Raw genomic sequence first — 20508 nt, 5'->3', positions numbered from 1 at the left:
GGTTCCTATGACTATGTATGTCGTAAACTCATTTGTGTGCATCCTTGGGCATAAACATCTTTTCCACATTCTGCGGGACTGATTTGTTTCCACGCAGAGTAGCAGGCAAATCATGGTTATTAAATCCAATTAAAGTAATTGTTATAGTACCACCATAACACCAGTGAGAAGTTACCCAAAGACACATGAAGACAAGCATTAGCTCTGTGCATTTTTACATATCTTAGTCCTGTGCTTCCACAGCATGGGGCAAATTCAAATTTCAGAAGGATGCTCTGAGTGAACCCTCAAACGGAAGTTGGTTGCACTTCATCCACTAAAATTTCTACCATATGGATTCTCTGATTATCTATTAGATGAAAGAAAAAAAATCAGCTTTTCTCCAAGCTTCCTGCTCTATCTGTGTCATTACACCAGAGACAACTACTGTTTATTTACAAAGCCGCCATCCCATTGCTCAGGCAGTGCTTCATGTTACTCACCTTTGATGAACACCATGCAGAAGCACAGCCACTGAGGAGAAGGGCAAAGCTGAGGAGTTACAACAAGTTGTACAAATACTGTCCAACCTACTTACAGGCGGCTTTGTGACTCCGAGAGACTTGGAAAAGCCAGAATGTCCTATGTGGTGGCTGCCAAGCCCATATCAGGGGCTGCCTTCTCCTGCCCAGACCCCCCTATTGCACAGCAGAGCATGATGTAGCAAATATGTTATATCCCATAACAGCCTTTCCCTGTTCCCACACCTTTTCCTGCCCCACTGTGGTCTCCCCACAAGCTGCCGGGGAGTCTGCTCTGGCGCCTCAAGCTCCTCTTCCTCCTCAGTGCTTGCAGGGCTGTTCCTCACTCCTTAGTGCCGCGAGTTTTGCCCTTTCTTGATTCTGTTTCCCAGAGGCACCACCGGAGTTGCTGATGGGCTGAGCTGTGTGCCCTGTGGGGCCACTGGAGCCAGCTGGAACCATTTGGAACCAGCTGCGTCTGACCTCTCCCCACAGAGACCCCTCAGCTTTGCTGCCAGCCCTGGGCACGGGCACCCTGTACATGTGTATATGGGTTTAAAATTGAAGTGCGTGTTTTAAAGAATCAAAACAGATTTTATTGGGAAAAATGCTTTAAGAAAATGCTATTATTTTACCAAATTAGATCGCTTTTACAGTTTAAGATCTCCATTAATTAACATTTTATCACTATAAACCTGAAAAGAGATAATGTACTCTTTATGGATATGAAAGAAAAAGAGTTTAATCCATTTTCTAAAAGAATCCTATCTCAAGGGTATACAAAATTAACTCTTTCCACATGGAAATCATTTCACAGAGCCTCTCGGAGCCTGTGGGCAGCAGCTCCATGAAGAAGTCCTCGAAGGACTCGCTGGTGGCATGGTTACTGGCTGTTCCTGTTTGCAGCTATTGCATTGTATCAAAATGGATGACTTCAAGTCATTCCAATTTCATCCCCACACTCTGTCACCGACAGGTACAAGCTGGCGTACATGTATTACAAGCCTTGACTGGAAGGTAAGGGAAGAGGAGGTCTGCACAATGAGGAGCCGGGCTTTCAGAAAGTCCTGCTTCCAAAATCAGCCCTGCTTGTACTTATCACTACCCTTAAAACAGAAACCAGCAACATCCCAATAAATTTAATACGATTTGCTCATTACTAATGCTGAGCTGAATTACCTGGGTATACAGTTACCAGAGGTGGAGAGAAGCAAGAAAACATTTCATTTCTGTATTGCCTGAGTCCCAGGGAAAGCCCCAAATACAAAGCCAAGGCGACTATGGCAGGACTAAAAAGAGGCGAGAGCACATTCCTACACCCAGTGCATCATGCAAGGCTTTCAACCACAACTCATCCTCACCGATTTGCACATAAAAAGTATGGCAAGAGTCTTGAAGCTTTAGTCAGTAAAGGGCCACCAGATGACAGCAGATCTTAAAAGGAGCTACAGATCTATTTACAGACAGAAATCTCCTCACAGCCTTTCAGATATTGCTCATAGAAGAAATGTGGGCTTTGGAGAGGCAGCACAAACAGCAGGCGCGATTGCTGTAGGCAACACAGCTCTCAAAGGCCACAGAGACAGACACCATAGAAATTGAGGAAAAAAAAACCCCAATGAACAAGAACAGGGAACCAGCAAAAAGAGGGAAATTTCAAAAGTAATGGAAAAGATCCCCAAACGGAATAATAGTGTCATTGCATCTCAAACACTGGAGGTGGTGAGAATTTCATCCGGCACCAATGGCTGAGAGGATCCAAGAGACGGAGCTGCACGCACTGCTCCTGTCATCTCTGCCACACGATAATACGTGGAGGGGAAGACTTGCATATGACCACCCTTTGGATACGAGTAAGGATGAAAAAATATCCAACCACAGAGCCACATGGAGGTACACCATCTGCATAACCAGACGAGCACTCAAAGGAGGAGAGGTGAGCAGTGTAGGGTGTACATGTCCTCTCACTGCAGCCCTTTGTTTTGTTCCCTGGAGGTTATCTGCTCCCCAACTAATCTCTGAGCCATACACCCTCAGCCAGCCAGTCAACCCACGGCAATCCTGGACCAGAGCAAGCCTCAGGCTTGTTTCAGTTCAGACCAAGTTTGGTGGTCCTGGGATTGTGACATTCCAGGCTCCGCCTGAGCTTCTACACAGAGACATTGCAGGTATGAATCCAAGCTTCATGGGCAAAACTGGCCACATCAGCCATTCCAGAAATAGACACAGACTACCTCTTTAAAGGACTAAGCTCCGCAAGCTGAGCCAAAGCACACTGTAAATTGAGATCAAGAACCTCTCCCTGATGTTCTGACTCTGCCATCTGCTCCTGACTTTTCCAGTCAGTGCTTTCTCCAATTGCTCCCCAAAATCTGTCTGCTAGGAGGTATGAAAGGATGTCAGTTCTGGGGTCTCTCCAGCAACTAGCTCCCTTACCTGTTTTCAGCTATAACAATAAAATACAAATGACAGATATTATTTTTCTCTGGGGTACACCAACATTCTTAATAATGTCTTCTACTAAGTAAGGTCCTTTAGGAGCAAAAAAGATCAAGGCAAACATTGAGCACAAAATTGGCCAGATTTCTTTCTGTTTCCGATAGTGCAGTCTTGGTCTCACCCTAGCTTCAAATCCCTACACGTTTAATCTTGCATGTTTGTGTGGTATATGTGCAGAATGCATTTTTTCCCCTCTACAATAAGCCAAAGCTGTCAAAGTTGAGGGAAGCACAAGTGATAATCCACATTTCCAAAGACAATCACTCACTCTTCCCCTGCCACAGCCAGATGTCAAGAACAGACAACTGAAGTAAGAACCTACCCATTTCTGTCTTGTTTTCCTCCTAGAAGATTTTTTTGTTGCATCCAGCCCTAACCCAAGTCCTCCTTCCCCTCATCCCTACAGTCATCAAAGGGAAGGAAAGTATCCCTTCAAATGCCTGTAGAGGCAGAGCTGGCTAACAAGTGAGAGAGTGAAGGAGCCCAAGGCCACTCTCAGCCATCACACAAGCACTACTGCAACACCTGAGTTCCCACCCACCATATTAAAAAAGCTGGTTAATATTCAAGGATCACCTCCTCCAAGCTCAGGAACGATGTATCCCAACAAAGAAGAGGCAAAAACACCAGGAGGCCTGCATGGATGAACAAGGAGCTCTTAGACAAACCCAAACACAAAAATGAAGCCTACAGAGGGTGGAAGCAAAGACAGGTAGCCTGGGGGGAATATAGGGAAATTGTCTGAGCAGCCAGGGATCAGGTTAGGAAAGCCAAAGCCCTGATAGAATTAAATCTGGCCAGGGACGTCATGGGCAACAAGAAAAGCTTCTATAGGTATGCCGGTGATAAAAGGAAGACTAGGGAAAATGTGGGCCCTCTCCAGAAAGAAACAGGAGACCTGGTTACCTGGGACACAGAGAAGGCTGAAGTACTCAACGACATTTTTGCCTCAGTCTTCACCGGCAAGCACACCAGCCACACAGCCCAAGTCGCAGAAGGCAAAGGCAGGGACTGGGAGAATGAAGAACTGCCCACTGTAGGAGAAGATCAGGTTCGAGACCATCTAAGGAACCTGAAGGTGCAGAAGTCCACAGGCCCTGATGAGATGCATCCGTGGGTCCTGAGGGAACTGATGGATGAAGTGGCTAAGCCACTATCCGTCATATTTGAGAAGTTGTGGTAGTCGGGGGAAGTTCCCGCTGACTGGAAAAGGGGAAACATAACCCCCATTTTTAAAAAGGGTAAAAAAGGAAGAGCTGGGGAACTACAGGCCAGTCTCACCTCTGTGCCTAGCAAGATCACAGAGCAGATCCTCCTGGAAACTGTGCTAAGGCATATTGAAAATAAGGAGGTGATTGGTGACAGCCAACATGGCTGCACTAAGAGCAAATCATGCCTGACAAATTCGCTGGCCTTCTACGACAGGGTTACAGCATGGGTAGATGATGGAAGAGCAACTGATGTCATCTACCTGGATTTCTGCAAGGACTTTTGTGTCAAGTGTTTGAAACTGTCCCACACGACATCCTTGTCTCTAAGTTGGAGAGACATAGATTTGACGGATGGACAACTCGGTGGATAAGGAATTCGCTGGATGGTCACACTCAAAAAGTTGCAGTCAATGGCTCCACATTCAGCTGGAGACCAGTGACAAGTGGTGTTCCTCAGGGTTTGGTGCTGGGACCAGTGCTGTTTAACATCTTTGTCAGTGACATGGACAGTGGGATTGAATGCACCCTCAGCAAGTTTTCTAAGGACACCAAGCTGTGTGGTGCAGTCGACATGGTGGAGGGAAGGGATGCCATCCAGAGGGACCTTGACAGGCTTGAGAGGCAGGCCCGTGCAAATGTCATGAAGTACAACAAAACAAAGTTCAAGGTCCTGCACATGGGTCAGGGAAATCCCAAGCACAAATACAGGCTGGGCGATGAGTGGATTGAGAGCATCCCTGCAGAGAAGGACTTGGGGGTATTAGTGGATGAAAAACGAAGCATGAGCCAGCAATGTGTATTCTCAGCCCAGAAAGCTAATCACATTCTGGGCTGCACCAAAAGAAGTGTGGCTTGCAAGTCAAGAGAAGCGATTCTGCCCCTCTGCTCCGCTCTCATAAGACCCCACTTGGAGTATTGCATTCAGCTCTGGGCATGACAGACATGGACCTGCTCATGCAAGTCTAGAGGAGGACCACGAAGATGATCAGGGGCCTGGAGCACTTCCCCTATGAGGACAGGCTGAGAGACTTGAGGTTGTTCAGCCTGGAGAAGAGAAGGCTCTGGGGAGACCTTATAGCAGCCTTCCAGTACCTAAAGGGGGCCTACAGGAAAGATGGGGAGGGACTTTTTACAAGGGCATGTAGTGATGGGACACAGGGTAATGGCTTTAAACTGAAAGGGGGTAGATTTAGATTAGATATTAGGAAGAAATTCTTTATTGTGAGGGTAGTGAGGCACTGGCACAGGTTGCCCAGAGAGGTTGTGGATGCCCCATCCCTGGAAGTGTTCGAGGCCAGGCTGGATGGGGCTTTGAGCAACCTGGTCTAGTGGAAGGTGTCCCTGCCCATGGCAGGGAGGTTGGAACTAGATGATCTTTAAGGTCCCTTCCAACCCAAACCATTCTATGATTCTGTGATTCTATTACCCCCAAGATCTGCCAACACATTCTGGTGTTTGATCACTTGCAATCACATGCAACACGCTTGGTAAATTTGGATAGGAAACGACGCTGATTTTGCTATTCTGGGTAAAAGAAAAATTCGGAACCATCCTTCTGCATGCTCAGAGGTTTTCCTTTGTTCTTATTGAAACTGGTTCAAGCAGCCTCACAGGCAAATTTACTACACCAGTGTTACACAACTGAAGAGCTCATAAATTCACTTAAGTCAATGCAGCCTAACCAAAAGGGATTTTGTCAGGATAGAGGAGCCTGCTTTACATAGGTCCAAGGTAATTTATTTTCTTTAAACTAAGAGCATCTGCAGGAGTATAAATTAGACTTAAAAAAAGAAACAAAACAATCCCTTGCTGACTGGCTCCTCTTGGCAATGCTGCAAGAGATGCAGAAAGATGAGGTGCACATTTCTACCTCTCCTATCTCACTATGTTTATTCAGAATTAGGAGAAGCATGTTCCCCTGAAGAGACTCTAGTAACTACTGCTGTTATTCTAGTAACTTCTCAGATCTACCTGACTACTGTCATTTCTGTCTCTCACGGGGCTAACTTATAAAGTACTGCATGATAAAACAAACCTGGAAACCTAGGAACATAAATGAATCATTACTTTATTTCCTGGAAAACACATCCCACATTTACTGGAGATACCATCATCTACAAGGTGATAGCCTTTATCTGTTGTGGCAAGTTTCAATTTGCATTACCAACTATGCTTCAACATTACCAAGAAACCCTCATCAATATAAACCAACAGTGTTCCAAAGTAACAAATTATCTTCCTCCATCTCAAGCAGCTTGAAAGCACAATTGAGATCTGAATTACCAAAATATCTCTTGAAGGATCATTAACTCTGAAATATAATGACAAGTGCTTAAATGTCAACAATATTAATTATATCATTATCATTCTTTTCAAAAGAAACCTCCTACTAATACCCACAACTCTTGCTAACAGTGGGTAACAGGATTTAAGCAGGTTAATTGAAGATTTATGCTCGGACTGCTGGAGCTGGAAAACAACAAAATAAGGCAGTGTGTTGTTATTCATACTTGTCTATAAAGCAGAGGCAAACATGACAGGTATCCCCTCATTAAAGCTGCAAGTTGAAACACTTCTTAGGGACCACTTTGCCACCAACCCAACTTCCTCCAGATTAAATTTTCCTTCAGGTCATCTTCGGGGACAGAAGTTCCCCATGATCCCTACCCACCCCAACAGAAACTCCTGATCTCCAACAGCCTCTCCAGTATTCCAGCAAACACCACAGCTCGAGGGAGGGATGGAAATTGTGCTGGAGGATACAAAGGATGCCATTGGTGAGAGTTTGGTTACTGTTTTCATGGATGACAACGTGGGTTTTTTTTATTATTATTAAGGGTTTAATGGGTATATTATTATGGGTTTAATTTTTTATTATTATGGGTTTAAAAGATTCCCAAGCCCTTCAATTGTGTCAAATAGCAAATGAAGCGTGGGTGGGAGTGCTAAATTGGATTTTGTACTTGTTTTTCAGAGAGATTACTGTTTGTGCTCATAGGACAAAATTAACATCTCCCAGATGCCGTAAGAAGCCACAGATATTAGAAAAGTTTCTGACATCTTGGTGTTTATTCAAAAATATTTTACGGTGGGATAATCAGTCATCCATAAAAGTTTGGAATTTTCCTTCTTCCCTAAACTTCAGAAAGGCTTTTCCTCTCTTTCATTTCTTTTTGCCTACTTCTACACAGTCTTTCATTTCCCTATTTCATTCATTACATGCTCTAAGCAAAGGAAAAGATTAGAAGGTACCAACAATTTTCAAAAATTTCTGTCAGCTGGACTCAAAATAACATCAAAGGAACTAAGGAAATAAGAAAATACTTTTGTCCTCCCGGTATCATCAGCAGTTTCTCACACACTTTTCTCATTTCATGCAGTTAGATTAATAAATCACGCTCTAAACATACATGGCATCGCTGTATGCCCATTACAGATAGTTGCAATACTCCCTTGCAGCCCCAAAACCTGCAAGAGTTCATTTCTGCAGAACTTCCTATAAAACTGACATTTAAATTACATTATTCATATAAAGAAAAAAAATATTTTGCAGACTTGCAGGATTAGAGGACTGCAGGTTTTGTACAAGTTTCAGATAAGAAATTATATAATGCTTTTATTCTGTGTTCATGCTCAACCAAAAGTATACACAAGGCTTTGTAACTTACTTGATTCTACTATATAATTTCTGACATGTCACAAAACTTAACGTTACACTGCAAGAAGAGACAGAGGCTTAGTTACAATGTGTGATAAATCTTAAATGTTCCGAATTATCGGCCTGTACAAAATTACTTGATGAAGAAAGATGACAAAGAATATAAAATAAAATTGGACATTGTAGTATCAGGGAGAAAATTCAGTGATCTATCACTGGCTGGGGCAGTCCAATTGGGTGTAGCAGGTCTAAAAAAATTGGAGAGGCAAAAATGAAACTCAGAGGCAGCACCCTCAAATTTTGGCTATCTTGAAATTTCAAGGCAACTCCTACTTCTTTAAGAGAACAAAATAATGCCTTACACACACATGCTTTTGAAAAACACCACAGGTTTTGTGTATATCCTCCAGGAACCTTTCAAAAGAAAAAGTATCTTATTGAACTACCAAGTCATAACAGCTAATCATTTTTCTCGTAACTATACTTAGAGTAATTTGTTAGGGTAAAGGTAACACATGGTAAATTTTCAAATACCAACATATTTTGGCCATTACACAAGATAGGAAAAACCTTTGATAATTACTTTCATAGTCAATGCTAATTCCAGTGCAATCTGGAGGGTTAGTTCAGAAACCCATTAAATGTGACTCTAAATAAAACTACACAGTAAGAACAGTTAAACGCTACAAGCAAATATAAATTAAAATAAATTAAAATCAGAGAGCTCATGGCTGCAAAAACATGGTTTAACGGCCTGGTGAACCTCCTACAAAAGTTAATCTCATTGTAACACTTAAAAATAGACAAGATTCCTTCAGTCTGGCACGCAACCAAATCCTAAATTTAGAGACTTGCACTGCCTGTTTTCACTTGAAAGATGATTAGAAATTTTGCTTTTATGATGAGTATGTTCTTTGGCAATGATATGATCATGGAATTCAGAGATTAAACCAATGAATATACACACTAGCAAAAATAAAACTTAAAGCTTTCTAAATCACAGATGAAATGTATTGTTTAAAATCTCCACATTTAGCTGGGCTCCCAAACATTTCTCTAATACGTTAATCCATTTTAAAGTTATTTTTGTCATTTCTCTAGACTGCTGGCTCTCCTCATAAGCCTACCTAATTAGAGAATATTAGAATTAGAATCTGAGCTGGAACGTAACAGCCAACATTTGGATTTGAAACTACTTATCGCACCAGTCGGACTCTTAAAACGCTCTCGGTTGCATTCTGTTGTCTTCTCTCATTCACAGAAGAATACTTAAAGGAAATTAGTTTTCTTAAATCAATTACAGATATGAAGACCACAAGGTCTGAATATTAGAAAAAAGACACCTGACATGTATCACAAGAAAACTCCCCAACTTCTCCTTCTACCAGGCAGTCTTCAAAAAGGAATCACTCATCTAGACAATAGTTCAAATCACAGAACATCTATAATGAGAGACTGCAGTCAAAAGTTAGAAGGCCCAATATAAACCATTCTAATTTGTAAGCTCAGGAAAACCATAATTTCTTATCCCAGTGACAGAAATCTGAGCAACCAAATATAAACAAACAGAATCAGCCATCAAAATACTAAATGGGCATGTATTAGAGACATGAAACTCCTGATTCAGAAGATTTAGTATGCCATCAGGCTGAAATAGATAAAAGGGCTTAAAAACACACTGGGATGCAAGGTGTCAGGCAGACAAAAACAAGAATTCTTTTCATACAAAAATCCCTGGACTCTCAACAATCAACTGCCGTGACTGTGAAAATGGTTAAAATGCTTCTCTGATAACAAGTATCAAAATTTCCACTGCATTAAAGAACGGATGTTATTACTCTGAAGACAAAGATGTACATTAATGGACAAATATAATATCGGAAACAAGAAAGACAAAAGCACAGCTTTTGAAATTCATTTAGTTTAAAAAGTCACCCCATTTACACATCTTATGGGTGGTGAGGAGCTTTTTAAACCTATTTGATCTGTGTCTGAAGCTCACATAAGTTCAAGGAACCGCTGTAAAGCAGAGGGAGTGTGGCCGCAGCCATGTGCTGCGAAATACCCTCCAGGAGTTATACGACCCTTTAGGGCATCAGCTGAAAGAAGCTAATTCTACCTAGCACTACTGGTCTAAGATGGAAAAAAAGCGCACAAATCTACGACTGCATCTATTTCTTCTCATGCCACAGGTTTGGACTTGAAACATCTATCTTGTTTTAAGAGGCTGAAGGAATTTGCTTGTTAACAAACAGGTGAAAATTCAACTAGAAGCACATGGGATGATGACATCGACTTCAGCAATGGCTGTCATTTCATTTCTTCTCACTGTCTAAGCAGAGATGCAGCCTTTAATAGTTATTGTGACAGAGAATGATAAAATCTGAGAGACTACAAGGGGTAAGAAAGATAAAATTAAGTTAAAATATATAGTGAAAGCTATTCATAGAAGTTAACATTTTCTGCATCTCATCCTTTTTGCATATGCCCCCTTCTAGGTTGAAAGAAGATATTCCCCAAGACTTCTCACGTTGAGGAAAACAAGGAGCATACCATTTAGCCTAAATCAAAAGCAAATCCCAGCACCTCTTCCGCACACAACTTTAAAAGCAGCATTCAACCAAGCTGACATGAGCCTGCCCTATCATGCACAGGCAAAAAATTAAAGGCAGACTCTGTGGATGCAGTGATTCACAGAAGCTACAATTCTTCCGCCCTGATCAGGTACTAGGGGCTGACAAAATTGAGATGGGCTGGGCAAGAAGCAAGAATAAAAGCACTCGCAACAGGACTTGAGCACATTCATGCCCTATTGGAAGTACTCTCCCCTCCGCACATCTTGTCTGACATGAAACTATGAAAGTCTTTATGTCACCACATCTCTATGAGGATCTTAAGGGAGACAGTGCTGAAAGCCTTACTAAAGATCTCTCTAACCTACCACATAGACAACTTTCTTAACAAGTTTGCAAGGAAATGACACCACAAAGGTCTCTCAAAATGACCTTGTGATGATCCAATCACTTATAAGAAACTACACAGAAGTTACAGAAATGAGCACAAACAGAAGCCCAAGAATAACAGTTTAAGAGCTATTTTGCACTGGAAAGCCGCACCTCATTCCTACACACACAGACACAGTGGCAGTCATACCACTAAATGGTAACAGATATATTAGTGATACAGATGCACATATTGCAACCAAACACAAGAGTCTGTATTTTCTCTGGTTGTGGTCAATCTGCCATGTTATCATTCTCCAATTTTAGATTCTGATAAATTTTTTATGGATTCTGACTTTAAAATCCTAGCTGCTTGTATTGTTTTTACATATATTAGATGAATTTGAAATGCGTTGCTAGGTACTGTATTATGCAGTGAGCAATAGTTAGGGACTCACTCTGGGTATTTGAGATTTACTTCAGAGGCTGTGATTTCACTCGTCCCCAAAGGCTTAATTCCTTTCCCTCATAGACAGTCCTCTCCTGACAGTAAATCTCCTCTTTTTCTGGTCTTGTTCTTTTTCCTCCACCTCTAGTTTTCCTACAAGTTGTCTAAAGGTAGAGGGGACCTGAGAATTTCATTTCAGAAGCTGGTATTTTTAATACAGGTAAGGTGTAATCTACAGTGTAGGCTGTGGGAAATCATACCCTGTTCTATGAGCCTTCATGCAGAAAACATGACAATGGTGATTTAGGTAAAGCAAGATTCCTTTCTAGACTTTTTACAACAAGATCTTGTAATGTAATACCTTATCAGCATTTGAAGTGGTTTTCGTGTGTACAGAAACACAGAATCATGTAGTTGTAAGGGATCTCCAGAGGTCATTTAGTCCAACACAACAAGCCTTACCAACAGCTCTGAAATTTAAACTGGGCTTTAAATCATGAGACTTGCAGGGTTTACCACCTTATGAATTTAAATACAAATAGAAGCTTGTAAGAATTCACTGATATTCACAGACAGAAAGCCGTGTTATGAAATCGGCACCATAATTACATTTCATTAGCATTCAAAAGTGACAGTTTGCTTCTTTACACAACACAATTAAAATACTTCTATACCATTAAAAGAAAATGTCTAGAATCAGTAGACTAGTACCATATAGGCTGTCTCTATCTCACTTGTCTTACAGTTTTGCCTTGCTTTGTTCTGTAGTGGACAGATGCTATTGGATATATACCACAGGTATGAATTCACATGTAAATAGAGAAACAAAATACTTCCATTGTATAGTACAATCAAAGAAAGTCCTCCAAAGCTCTCTTTTCCAATAGGTAGAACGGTGCCATCCTAAAGAACAACTTACTTTCTTTAAGCATTTCTTTTCTCATTTATAAAAAGCAGCAGATGACAGAGGTATTACACACACTGTTTGCAAACATTCATTTCATTATTGGAGCTTACTTAAACTGTCTCCATTTTAGGGGAGATCTAAGGTCCAGTGATACTTGAGCATCTGATTAGGGGTCGGTTTGTCCACTACCATGTAATTCTTTATCCTTCTTTTCCTTCTCATTTCCTTTCATGTCACTATCTCCCCTTGATACCAACATGTTCATGTTGGAGATTTCAAACAGTGCTGATCAGTGGCAGAAAAATATGCCCACAATAAACAAATGATGGATGTGTGTGAAAGAATGTGGGCAAATATAAAACACAGATGAATAAAAACTTCAGTCAAGTGATTTGTTTCCTCTCCTGGGCCCCATCAGGTCAACAGCTTCTTATTTAGCCACAGACTGCATTTTTAAAGTCTATAACAAACTACTTGGGAGAGTCTTTCGCTGAACAAGAATGCAAACCTGTTTGCAGATTTTCCAGTTGATATATGGATCCCCACCTAAATTTCATTCCACTTTTTTACCTCCTATGCACCTGGTACTGATAAATAGTACACTGTACAATGCAAATCATTCAGATGCCCTGTCTTCAGCAGGACCTCAGCTGTTAGAGACTGCAATAGAGAATAGGGTGCCTGAATTTCATTTTCAAGTTTCCCATTTGAAGCTTTTTGTTTCCTGTTGGTCCTTTGTAGAGAACTTCATGCAGTAATTCTCCTCCTGTCTTGCTGGGCGATCCCCATGATCAGACATGAAAGAGCAGCAGGGAATCTAATACACCTCCGACTGTCCCAATTTAGACAACACTGTGTAAAATAAAAGGGATTTGAAATACATCCGCTACACTTCCAGCCTTATCCTTTCTAGCTTTTGTTCTTTTAATCTTCAGTATGCTCCTCAAATCCCCACAGGCAGCACTCCTTTGCCAGTGCCTTCAGGAACTCCAGCTGGCAGACAAAGAGCCATCAAGAGTGGCAGAGAGGGAGAGCACTTCAGAGTGTGAAAACTGCCTCCCTGCCCGGAATAAGCCCTCCCCTCCTCAACAGAAAATCTTTCGTTGCCCTTGTTCTATGTCTCCTTGGGAAACAAATTCCCAAACTTTACCTAAGCCCTTATGGGAATCCCTTTTTAAGTCCAACTTTCCCACTCAAAACAAAGGAGAGCACAGAAATCTCTTGTCTGTGGCAGGAGTTATTCATGGGAGTGTTTGACCTAATTGCTTTGTACCCCAAATTGCTTAAAAACTTACCTGTATTAGGGGAGAGGGAACAAAAGGAGGGTATGAATGTGACTCATCACTTGTTTAGAATAGATGAGCAGACAAGAGACATGAAGTTTTGCAGTCTCAGGAGATGAAAGAAAGAGAAAGCCCATGTAGAAAGGCAAGAATAGGAAAAACATTTCAGTAGCTGTTCACATGTTATCTGGGCTATTTCTAACACTTTAATAGAGGTACTAATAAATTTGTTACAGCTTTACCTTTCTACTTATTGACATCATAGAATATATCCCCAGACTACCAGCATTACTATCATGTCAACTGGCAATTATTAAAAAAAAATTAAAACATAAATAACAATAATAGTAGCCACTGCTAATAATAAAACCATATAATAATTGATGTTGGTGGATCTTGCATGAGTAAAATAATGGATTTCACTATAAAATACATTCAAATAGTAAGGTGGTTAGAAACAAAACAGATTTGATTGGGAGGCACCTCTGGAGGTTGTTTGATCAATCCTTCAGCATCCAGGTCATTACTTGTGTCTTATTTCCTTAAGCAGGCCATAACTTTATCATCTTCTACTGTGGGTAGTGCTTTCCTCCCCCAGACTGGCACTGGGCTCAGGCAGCTGATGATCCTGATGCCAAACCTTACCAGTAAAAAACAACTGAGGCATCAAAGCAGTTGAGTACCTTTTCCATATCCTTTGTCACTATGTTCCCTGCATCAGTGAGCAGCAGGGCCCATATCTTCTTGGGTCTTAAGATAAAAATCTCTTGCTTATTTCAATAAGCTCACTGGAGACAGAAAATATTCCAGATGCCCAGATCACTCTGTTCTATACTATCTGTTTGCATTTGTGAATACGAAACAGTAGAAACTACATCCAGTATTTGTGCTATAAAGAGAAAGCTTTTTCCATCCAGATACTGGGAATTAGGACTGGTGATAAACATGACAATAAATGATATAACCAGTTTCTGTCATTCTACAACTAGGAATAAGCTATCACAAAGCTTCAAAAAATATTTTCATTTCAACACAACTTAGAAATTATATTAATTTATAAGATAGTGAGGCTCCGTTGCAATAACTTGTTTTATTTTATAGTTCCCTCTAAACTAAAAATAGACCCAATCTAGTGTTTGAGAAGATTATTGCACCTTGAGGGCACCCAGCAAAACACAAAATGGATTTTAAAGGTATGTGGTACTGATGTGAAGTATCACATCTGTACATTTTAGGACGCAAAATGAAAAATGACCACATAAGATGAACACAATGACAAAAACCAAAGCAATAACTTACTGATTTACGGAAACTGATTTAATTGCAGGGATCCTAATTTCTGTATGTCCAAGGCTTCAAAACAGCCTTTGACATGGCTGATATTTCAGTCTAGCGTAACAAAACTAAGCTTTAGGAAAACTGTAATCTTCATCAATGCTGACAAAAGTTATTTCCCTTGAAGATTACACCTGAGCTTGGACAGCTTCAGAGCAGTACGCACCTTTAATGATATCAGGTTATACAGCAAGCAGAGCATAGACATATGTAGAACCACTTCAGTATAAGTGCAAATGAAACTGTGCTGAAGAAGCCTACAAAACCTAAAATACAACTTGAATGAAATAAAAGTCCTTAAAAAAGTAACAAAATTGGAAGGAAACACAAACCTATCCCAAAGAACCATTTTTTCAATTTATAAATACCAGAAAACAACTGAAGTCCACTCAAAAAGAACACAAAATTAACAAGAAAGATGATAGACAAGAAACACTGATGGATGTCTTACTGAATAATATAAATTTGGAAAGAAACATCGTTAGTATGGTTATACGCTACCCAGTATGGTTCCCATGCTACCCAAAACATCCTATTTCTTCTGAAGGTACTGCTAATACAGTAGGTAAGGAGCTCCCATTTTCTATTGATACGGTCGCTACCGGGAAGAAAGGCAAATTTTCCACCTAAATTCCTGAAAAAAAAGTGCTTCCAAATTAATCTTTTACCTATCAGCTCATACTGCATCCAACTTTTGTGCTAACCCATCACCAAAAAAAATATGAAACATTACGTTCAACTACTAGTTGAAAAAAAATAATTCATACTTTCTTCTTTCACGTGATGTTAGGAAAAACTGACTTTGCCAAAAAAAGTGATGTATGCTTCAAGTGACTGAATCTGCATTCGGTAGCCCAGAAGACCCATATATGTTATAAAAATTTACACAGCTTCAAATCACTCAAATTAACAATACCCCAAGCACCATCTATTTTTGTGACAGTTAATCTATTATTTCAGTCATCAGTTTGTTTTTCCCCTTAGTGGCCTTAAAATTTTCTATATGTGTAACAAATTTTTATATATATATATATGTGTCACTTGTTCAGTATGTTAGAAAAATACTTTAAAAGAAATCACTTAGAGTATAAAAACATGGTGACAATGTTGTAACACTGTAAATCTGTTATAAGCAAGTTTTTACAGTGGTATGTCTTCAAAAACAGTTTTTTTAATGTGCCATTTTTAAATGAAAAAGCCTTTTCAGCTATTAAGCATAGAGAAGAAGGAAATCAATTCTTTGATGACTTTGTTGACATAAATATATCTGACAATAGACAGTTTGCATTTAAACCTAAGACATTTTGATGTGAGTTTGTCTAAGCTACAATTATTTTGTGCTCTTTCCTAATAGCCTGGATAATTTGGGTAATAAAATAAACAATTTAACTCTGCACAGTTAATAACTTACCCTTACTTGACCAACAAAAGCATTGGCTTCCTCTTCCTGTACAGACAGGTTTTTAGGTAGAAACATATCAAAAACTGGTCCGTTGTCATTTACATCCGTCACCACTATATTAACAGTAGCAGTTGAGGTCTACAGAGAAAGATAACATTATCAACAAATTATCTTTATTTTACAATTTCACAGATGACAGCTGATCAGCAACCTTACTGCTATATATTAGACCCATCCAGTACAGAATCAGAAGTAAACAGATTATCAATTTTTTTCACGTGTTTTTGTGAAACAGGGAGCATTATTCATTTGAAGAGTTTATTTTTACCTTTCTTTTCTTATAAGACAAAACAGGCTCGAGACTGAATAATATATGAGAGATGCACAAAGGACATCAGATATGTTTTTTCTTATATGGTATTTTAAGGATCTTCCATTCTGAGTGGGGAAAAAAGCTAGAAATGTCAAAATTTGCCAGAACTACAAATTTGGAAAGAAATTACTGATTTTACTGATCAAAATATGCTACTGTGATGACTAGTTTAAATGATTAGTCAGCCTCTTAGCTGGCACAATCATGCTACCACAGCTCCATAGTGATCTCAGCTGGCCTTAGCTCAGAGATGTCTGTATCATCCTTCACCCACATCATGCTGACATGTTATTAAGCATTAGCACATCAACTTTAACATAGAGAGGTGCCTAGTGGGAACTGCATAATTAACTATATTTAACATACATCAATTTTTCACAAAATATGTCTGTGCTTCCTACTGAAATTTTCTATCCAAATCAAAGCAACTGGAGAGTGAAATACTTTGTTTGCAGATCTTCACAGCTTGAGTCAGATCCCTTTTTACTGGTCCTATATACTGAGTGTTTAGACACAAAGCATCACATTATTGTATTTAATACATTATTGTAGTTAATGCATTATTGTATTTTAAATCAATTCAACAAATGCTAACACCTTCAGAGATACTTTTATTCCATAAATTCAAATCCAGCACAGCAGCGAGTACTGCTGAGAACTGTAGCTTCAGGTTTGTTACAGTTTAAGATCATATTAGAAACATCAGCTAACACTAGTTACTTCATGCAGTTAGTTATTTCAGAATATGCCTAAGCATTGGCATCTCTTCTCTGTTTCTCAAGTTTAACAGTTTCACATTGAGGTGAAATACCTCAGTTTGAGCCTCATGAATTTAAACATTGTGGCAAGAGCAACAAAAACATGCCTTTGTTTTATACCCTATAAATATAACTACAGAAGAGCTTAGGCTAATAACGCAAGTTTCTGTGGTCTGTGACACGGGTTGCAAAGAGAAGGAATGAACAGTACTCTTCATACCACCAGAGAAAAGAGAAGCCCTACTAGGCAAAAACCATGGTAAGGGAAGACTGAAATTATACACGAGGAAAGCCTTTCATCGCAAGAACAGAGAAGCACAGGCACAGACATTGCAGGGAGGCTATAGCATCTTCCCCAGGAGCAAGACGCATTACTATCTGGCGTGACCAATAGCAGTGTAAACTGATGCTGATGCTGTGGTGGAGCAGTGGATGGGCAGGCTAACCTGGTATTATAACACGGTGTCATTAGTCTATCAATGCTTCCTTCGGTGTTTCATTCAGTTCATATGAAAAGAAAATAACATTATCTTATTCTATAAATACAGCCTGTTAGACAAGTACACTAAGGGAGATAGATGCTAGAAAGAAAAACGTGTGAAGTTTAATACTGACGCCTTATTGCTGCAGACTGCTAATGCTGGCTGTCCAGACTCTGTTTTGTACTGTTCCCCCAGTGACAGTAATATTTGTAACGATGTCTATGCTGCAGCCACTGCTACTGTGAAGTGCAGCATAAAAATCAAACACAGTGTATTAAATCAGCTTTCCTGTGCAGTATCTAGATGCCTTCTGATACTGAACTACTTTGCATCAAGCTGCATTGGGGGAAATCTCTATGACATTACAGTCACAGCAATTACACAGTGCAGATGTAGCCCCTGAAAAAGTCCCTTGCTTTAGGCACAAGACTAACCAACCTGTTAGAATGTGGCACCCCACAGGTTTCATAAAGAAACCTGTAACCATCCTCCCTTAAAAACAAAAAAAAGTCTGAATATAAACCCACGCCTTTGTGTGCCTTTTCTGAACAATCTTCTGGTGCAGTACCTCCCATGTAACAAACCTCAAGCAGTTTTACATCCTCATAGGTACCCACAGTAACTGTCCACAACAAATGCAGAATACCGTCTAATTTTTATTAAGGGGCAAGCTCCTATCTGCCACATGGGAAAAGCACTTGCAAAGGACAACTAATGTACTCACTATCTTAATAGCATTTGGTCATGCTTTCATTGCTGCCTTGCCAGTTCAATCTGATAACTTACTCTCTGCAGGGGAGATCCTGTAACAGGTCAATCTCCTTCACCTTCCAAATCCTCAGACTTGGCAGGTGGCCCAGTCACCAGCATTGGAGTCAGCTGCCTCTTTTCACAGCTTTAAATGCAGCTGGTGCATTTGCACAGTGTCCCACGTATTCACGGAGGTGCTACCTGTGCTAGCAGGCTTCCTTAGCAATCCCTCTTGATAGCAGCACGGCAAAGAGCAGATCCCAAACAACACAAGTAGCAGAAATAATATCCATGCACAACAGACCTTTTTCAGAGTGAGAGTTTTTCTACAGTTTTTGTATGGAGGCAAATGCAGAAAACAGGTCTGTTCAACAATAAGCGCCATACAATTACTACTTAATAGTTAAAAAGTAATGAACACAGAATATTTTGAAACAAACAAGAAGATGCTTTCAGGCTGGCTTCTTATATTTGCTTATGCTCAGTTACTTGCTAATTGTTTCTGAAACTGCCATTTCTGCATTCAATTTATGTAAAGAAAATGCACTTTACAATTTATGCATCATTGTCAACACAAAACACACTCCGGAATGTTTGCTCTGATGACGTGCACTGAATGTAAATCCATCTTCCGAAGCTAACTTGATTCCACAGAATGCCTGGTAATAAAAACTCTTAGATTTAATAAACTGAGAGAAATATAGCATAAAAAACATTGGCTTAAGACAGTAAGTAGTTCTTATTTTGAAAATATTTCTTTTCCATTCAAAATAATTTTAATGGGATGTGTCTGATAATCTGGGGCTGTTTACTTCTGATGATGCTGAATCAACCCACAGCAGCTCTCAGAACAGCCACCAAAACATACCTTTGCATCTGATAACTTCTGAAGCAAGCGCTGAAAGTAAAATTACCGCTGTGAGTTACTTACAGGTCTAACTTTTGTACGTCAGTGCATGTTAACGGCCGGGCTCACGTACTTACTTTAGATAAAGACAGCAACACGTTATGAGTAACTCTTATGAGCACTTCTAAATGACTGTGTTTTTTCTAAACGCAAGCAGCTCTCTGCTCTGGAAACATGCTATTAACAACATGACCCTGCAGCAATACTTTTACATCTTGAACAAAAAAGGGAACTTTTCTTCTTTTCAAGCCTTCTTGAAACCCACTCATTATAATATTATTAGAAATACAGAGTTTACTGAAATACTGGATTAAGTCTAGAAGGGGTCATTTGAAGTATCAAAGCAGCCTCAGGTTTCACCTGAGACAGTGGAGGCAGCAGTGAAGGCTGAGCTCTGCTTAATATAACTTGGATTTTAAGATGAATTTTAACATACTTTTCAACATCTTTATCGATAATGTAGAGAAAGTAATGAAGCACACTCTCAAGTTTCCAGGAGACACCAAACTAGAGGTAACAGTCAGTACGCTGGAGGGCAGAGCTGCCATTCAGAAGGACCTGGGCCAGCTGAGAAATGGGTCAACAGGAACCCTATGAAATTCAGCAAGGACAAATGCCCAGTCCTGCCCCTGGGAAGGACAAGCCCCTTGCAGGGACCTGGGCCAGGGCCTGCCTAGCTGGGAGCAGCTCTGCAGCCAAGGCCTGTGAGTGTCAGCAAACAGGGAGTGGAGCAGGAGCAGCTGCCTGCCCTGGCAGCAACACGGGCCAGCAGCTCATGGGCTGTATGGACAGGGGACCAGCCTGGAGATCCAAGGAACAGATTATCCCCTCTGCTCAGCACTCGGAAGACCACACCTAGATACTTAGATAGTGTCAGGAGAGAAAACTTGTGTAAACTGAAACAAGAGAGGTTCAGACTGGACATAAGGAATAGCTTCTCCCCATGAGGACAAAAATGAGAGCATCTCAGCATGACAAAGCAAAAGAGTTTTCTATACTGTGCTCACATTATAGACAGGTACTGGGAACCTGCTTTCAGCACTCCCTGGATAA

At 40.3% G+C, this 20508-nt stretch overlaps 1 protein-coding gene across 9 annotated transcripts in view; it reads right to left on the bottom strand.

Moving 5' to 3' along the window:
* Window positions 1-20508, bottom strand: part of PCDH15 (protocadherin related 15) — a 710734-nt gene that overhangs the window by 129791 nt on the left and 560435 nt on the right. For all 9 annotated transcript variants that reach the window (XM_069795901.1, XM_069795896.1, XM_069795892.1 and 6 more), the window contains one exon: window positions 16195-16323. In XM_069795901.1, coding sequence (XP_069652002.1) covers window positions 16195-16323 — 129 coding nt within the window. The remainder of the gene's footprint in view (window positions 1-16194; window positions 16324-20508) is intronic.

The sequence above is a fragment of the Haliaeetus albicilla genome, chromosome 11 (genome assembly GCF_947461875.1).
Source record: "Haliaeetus albicilla chromosome 11, bHalAlb1.1, whole genome shotgun sequence".
Classification (NCBI taxonomy): domain Eukaryota; kingdom Metazoa; phylum Chordata; class Aves; order Accipitriformes; family Accipitridae; genus Haliaeetus; species Haliaeetus albicilla.
This window is presented reverse-complemented; position numbering and strand designations above follow the sequence as displayed.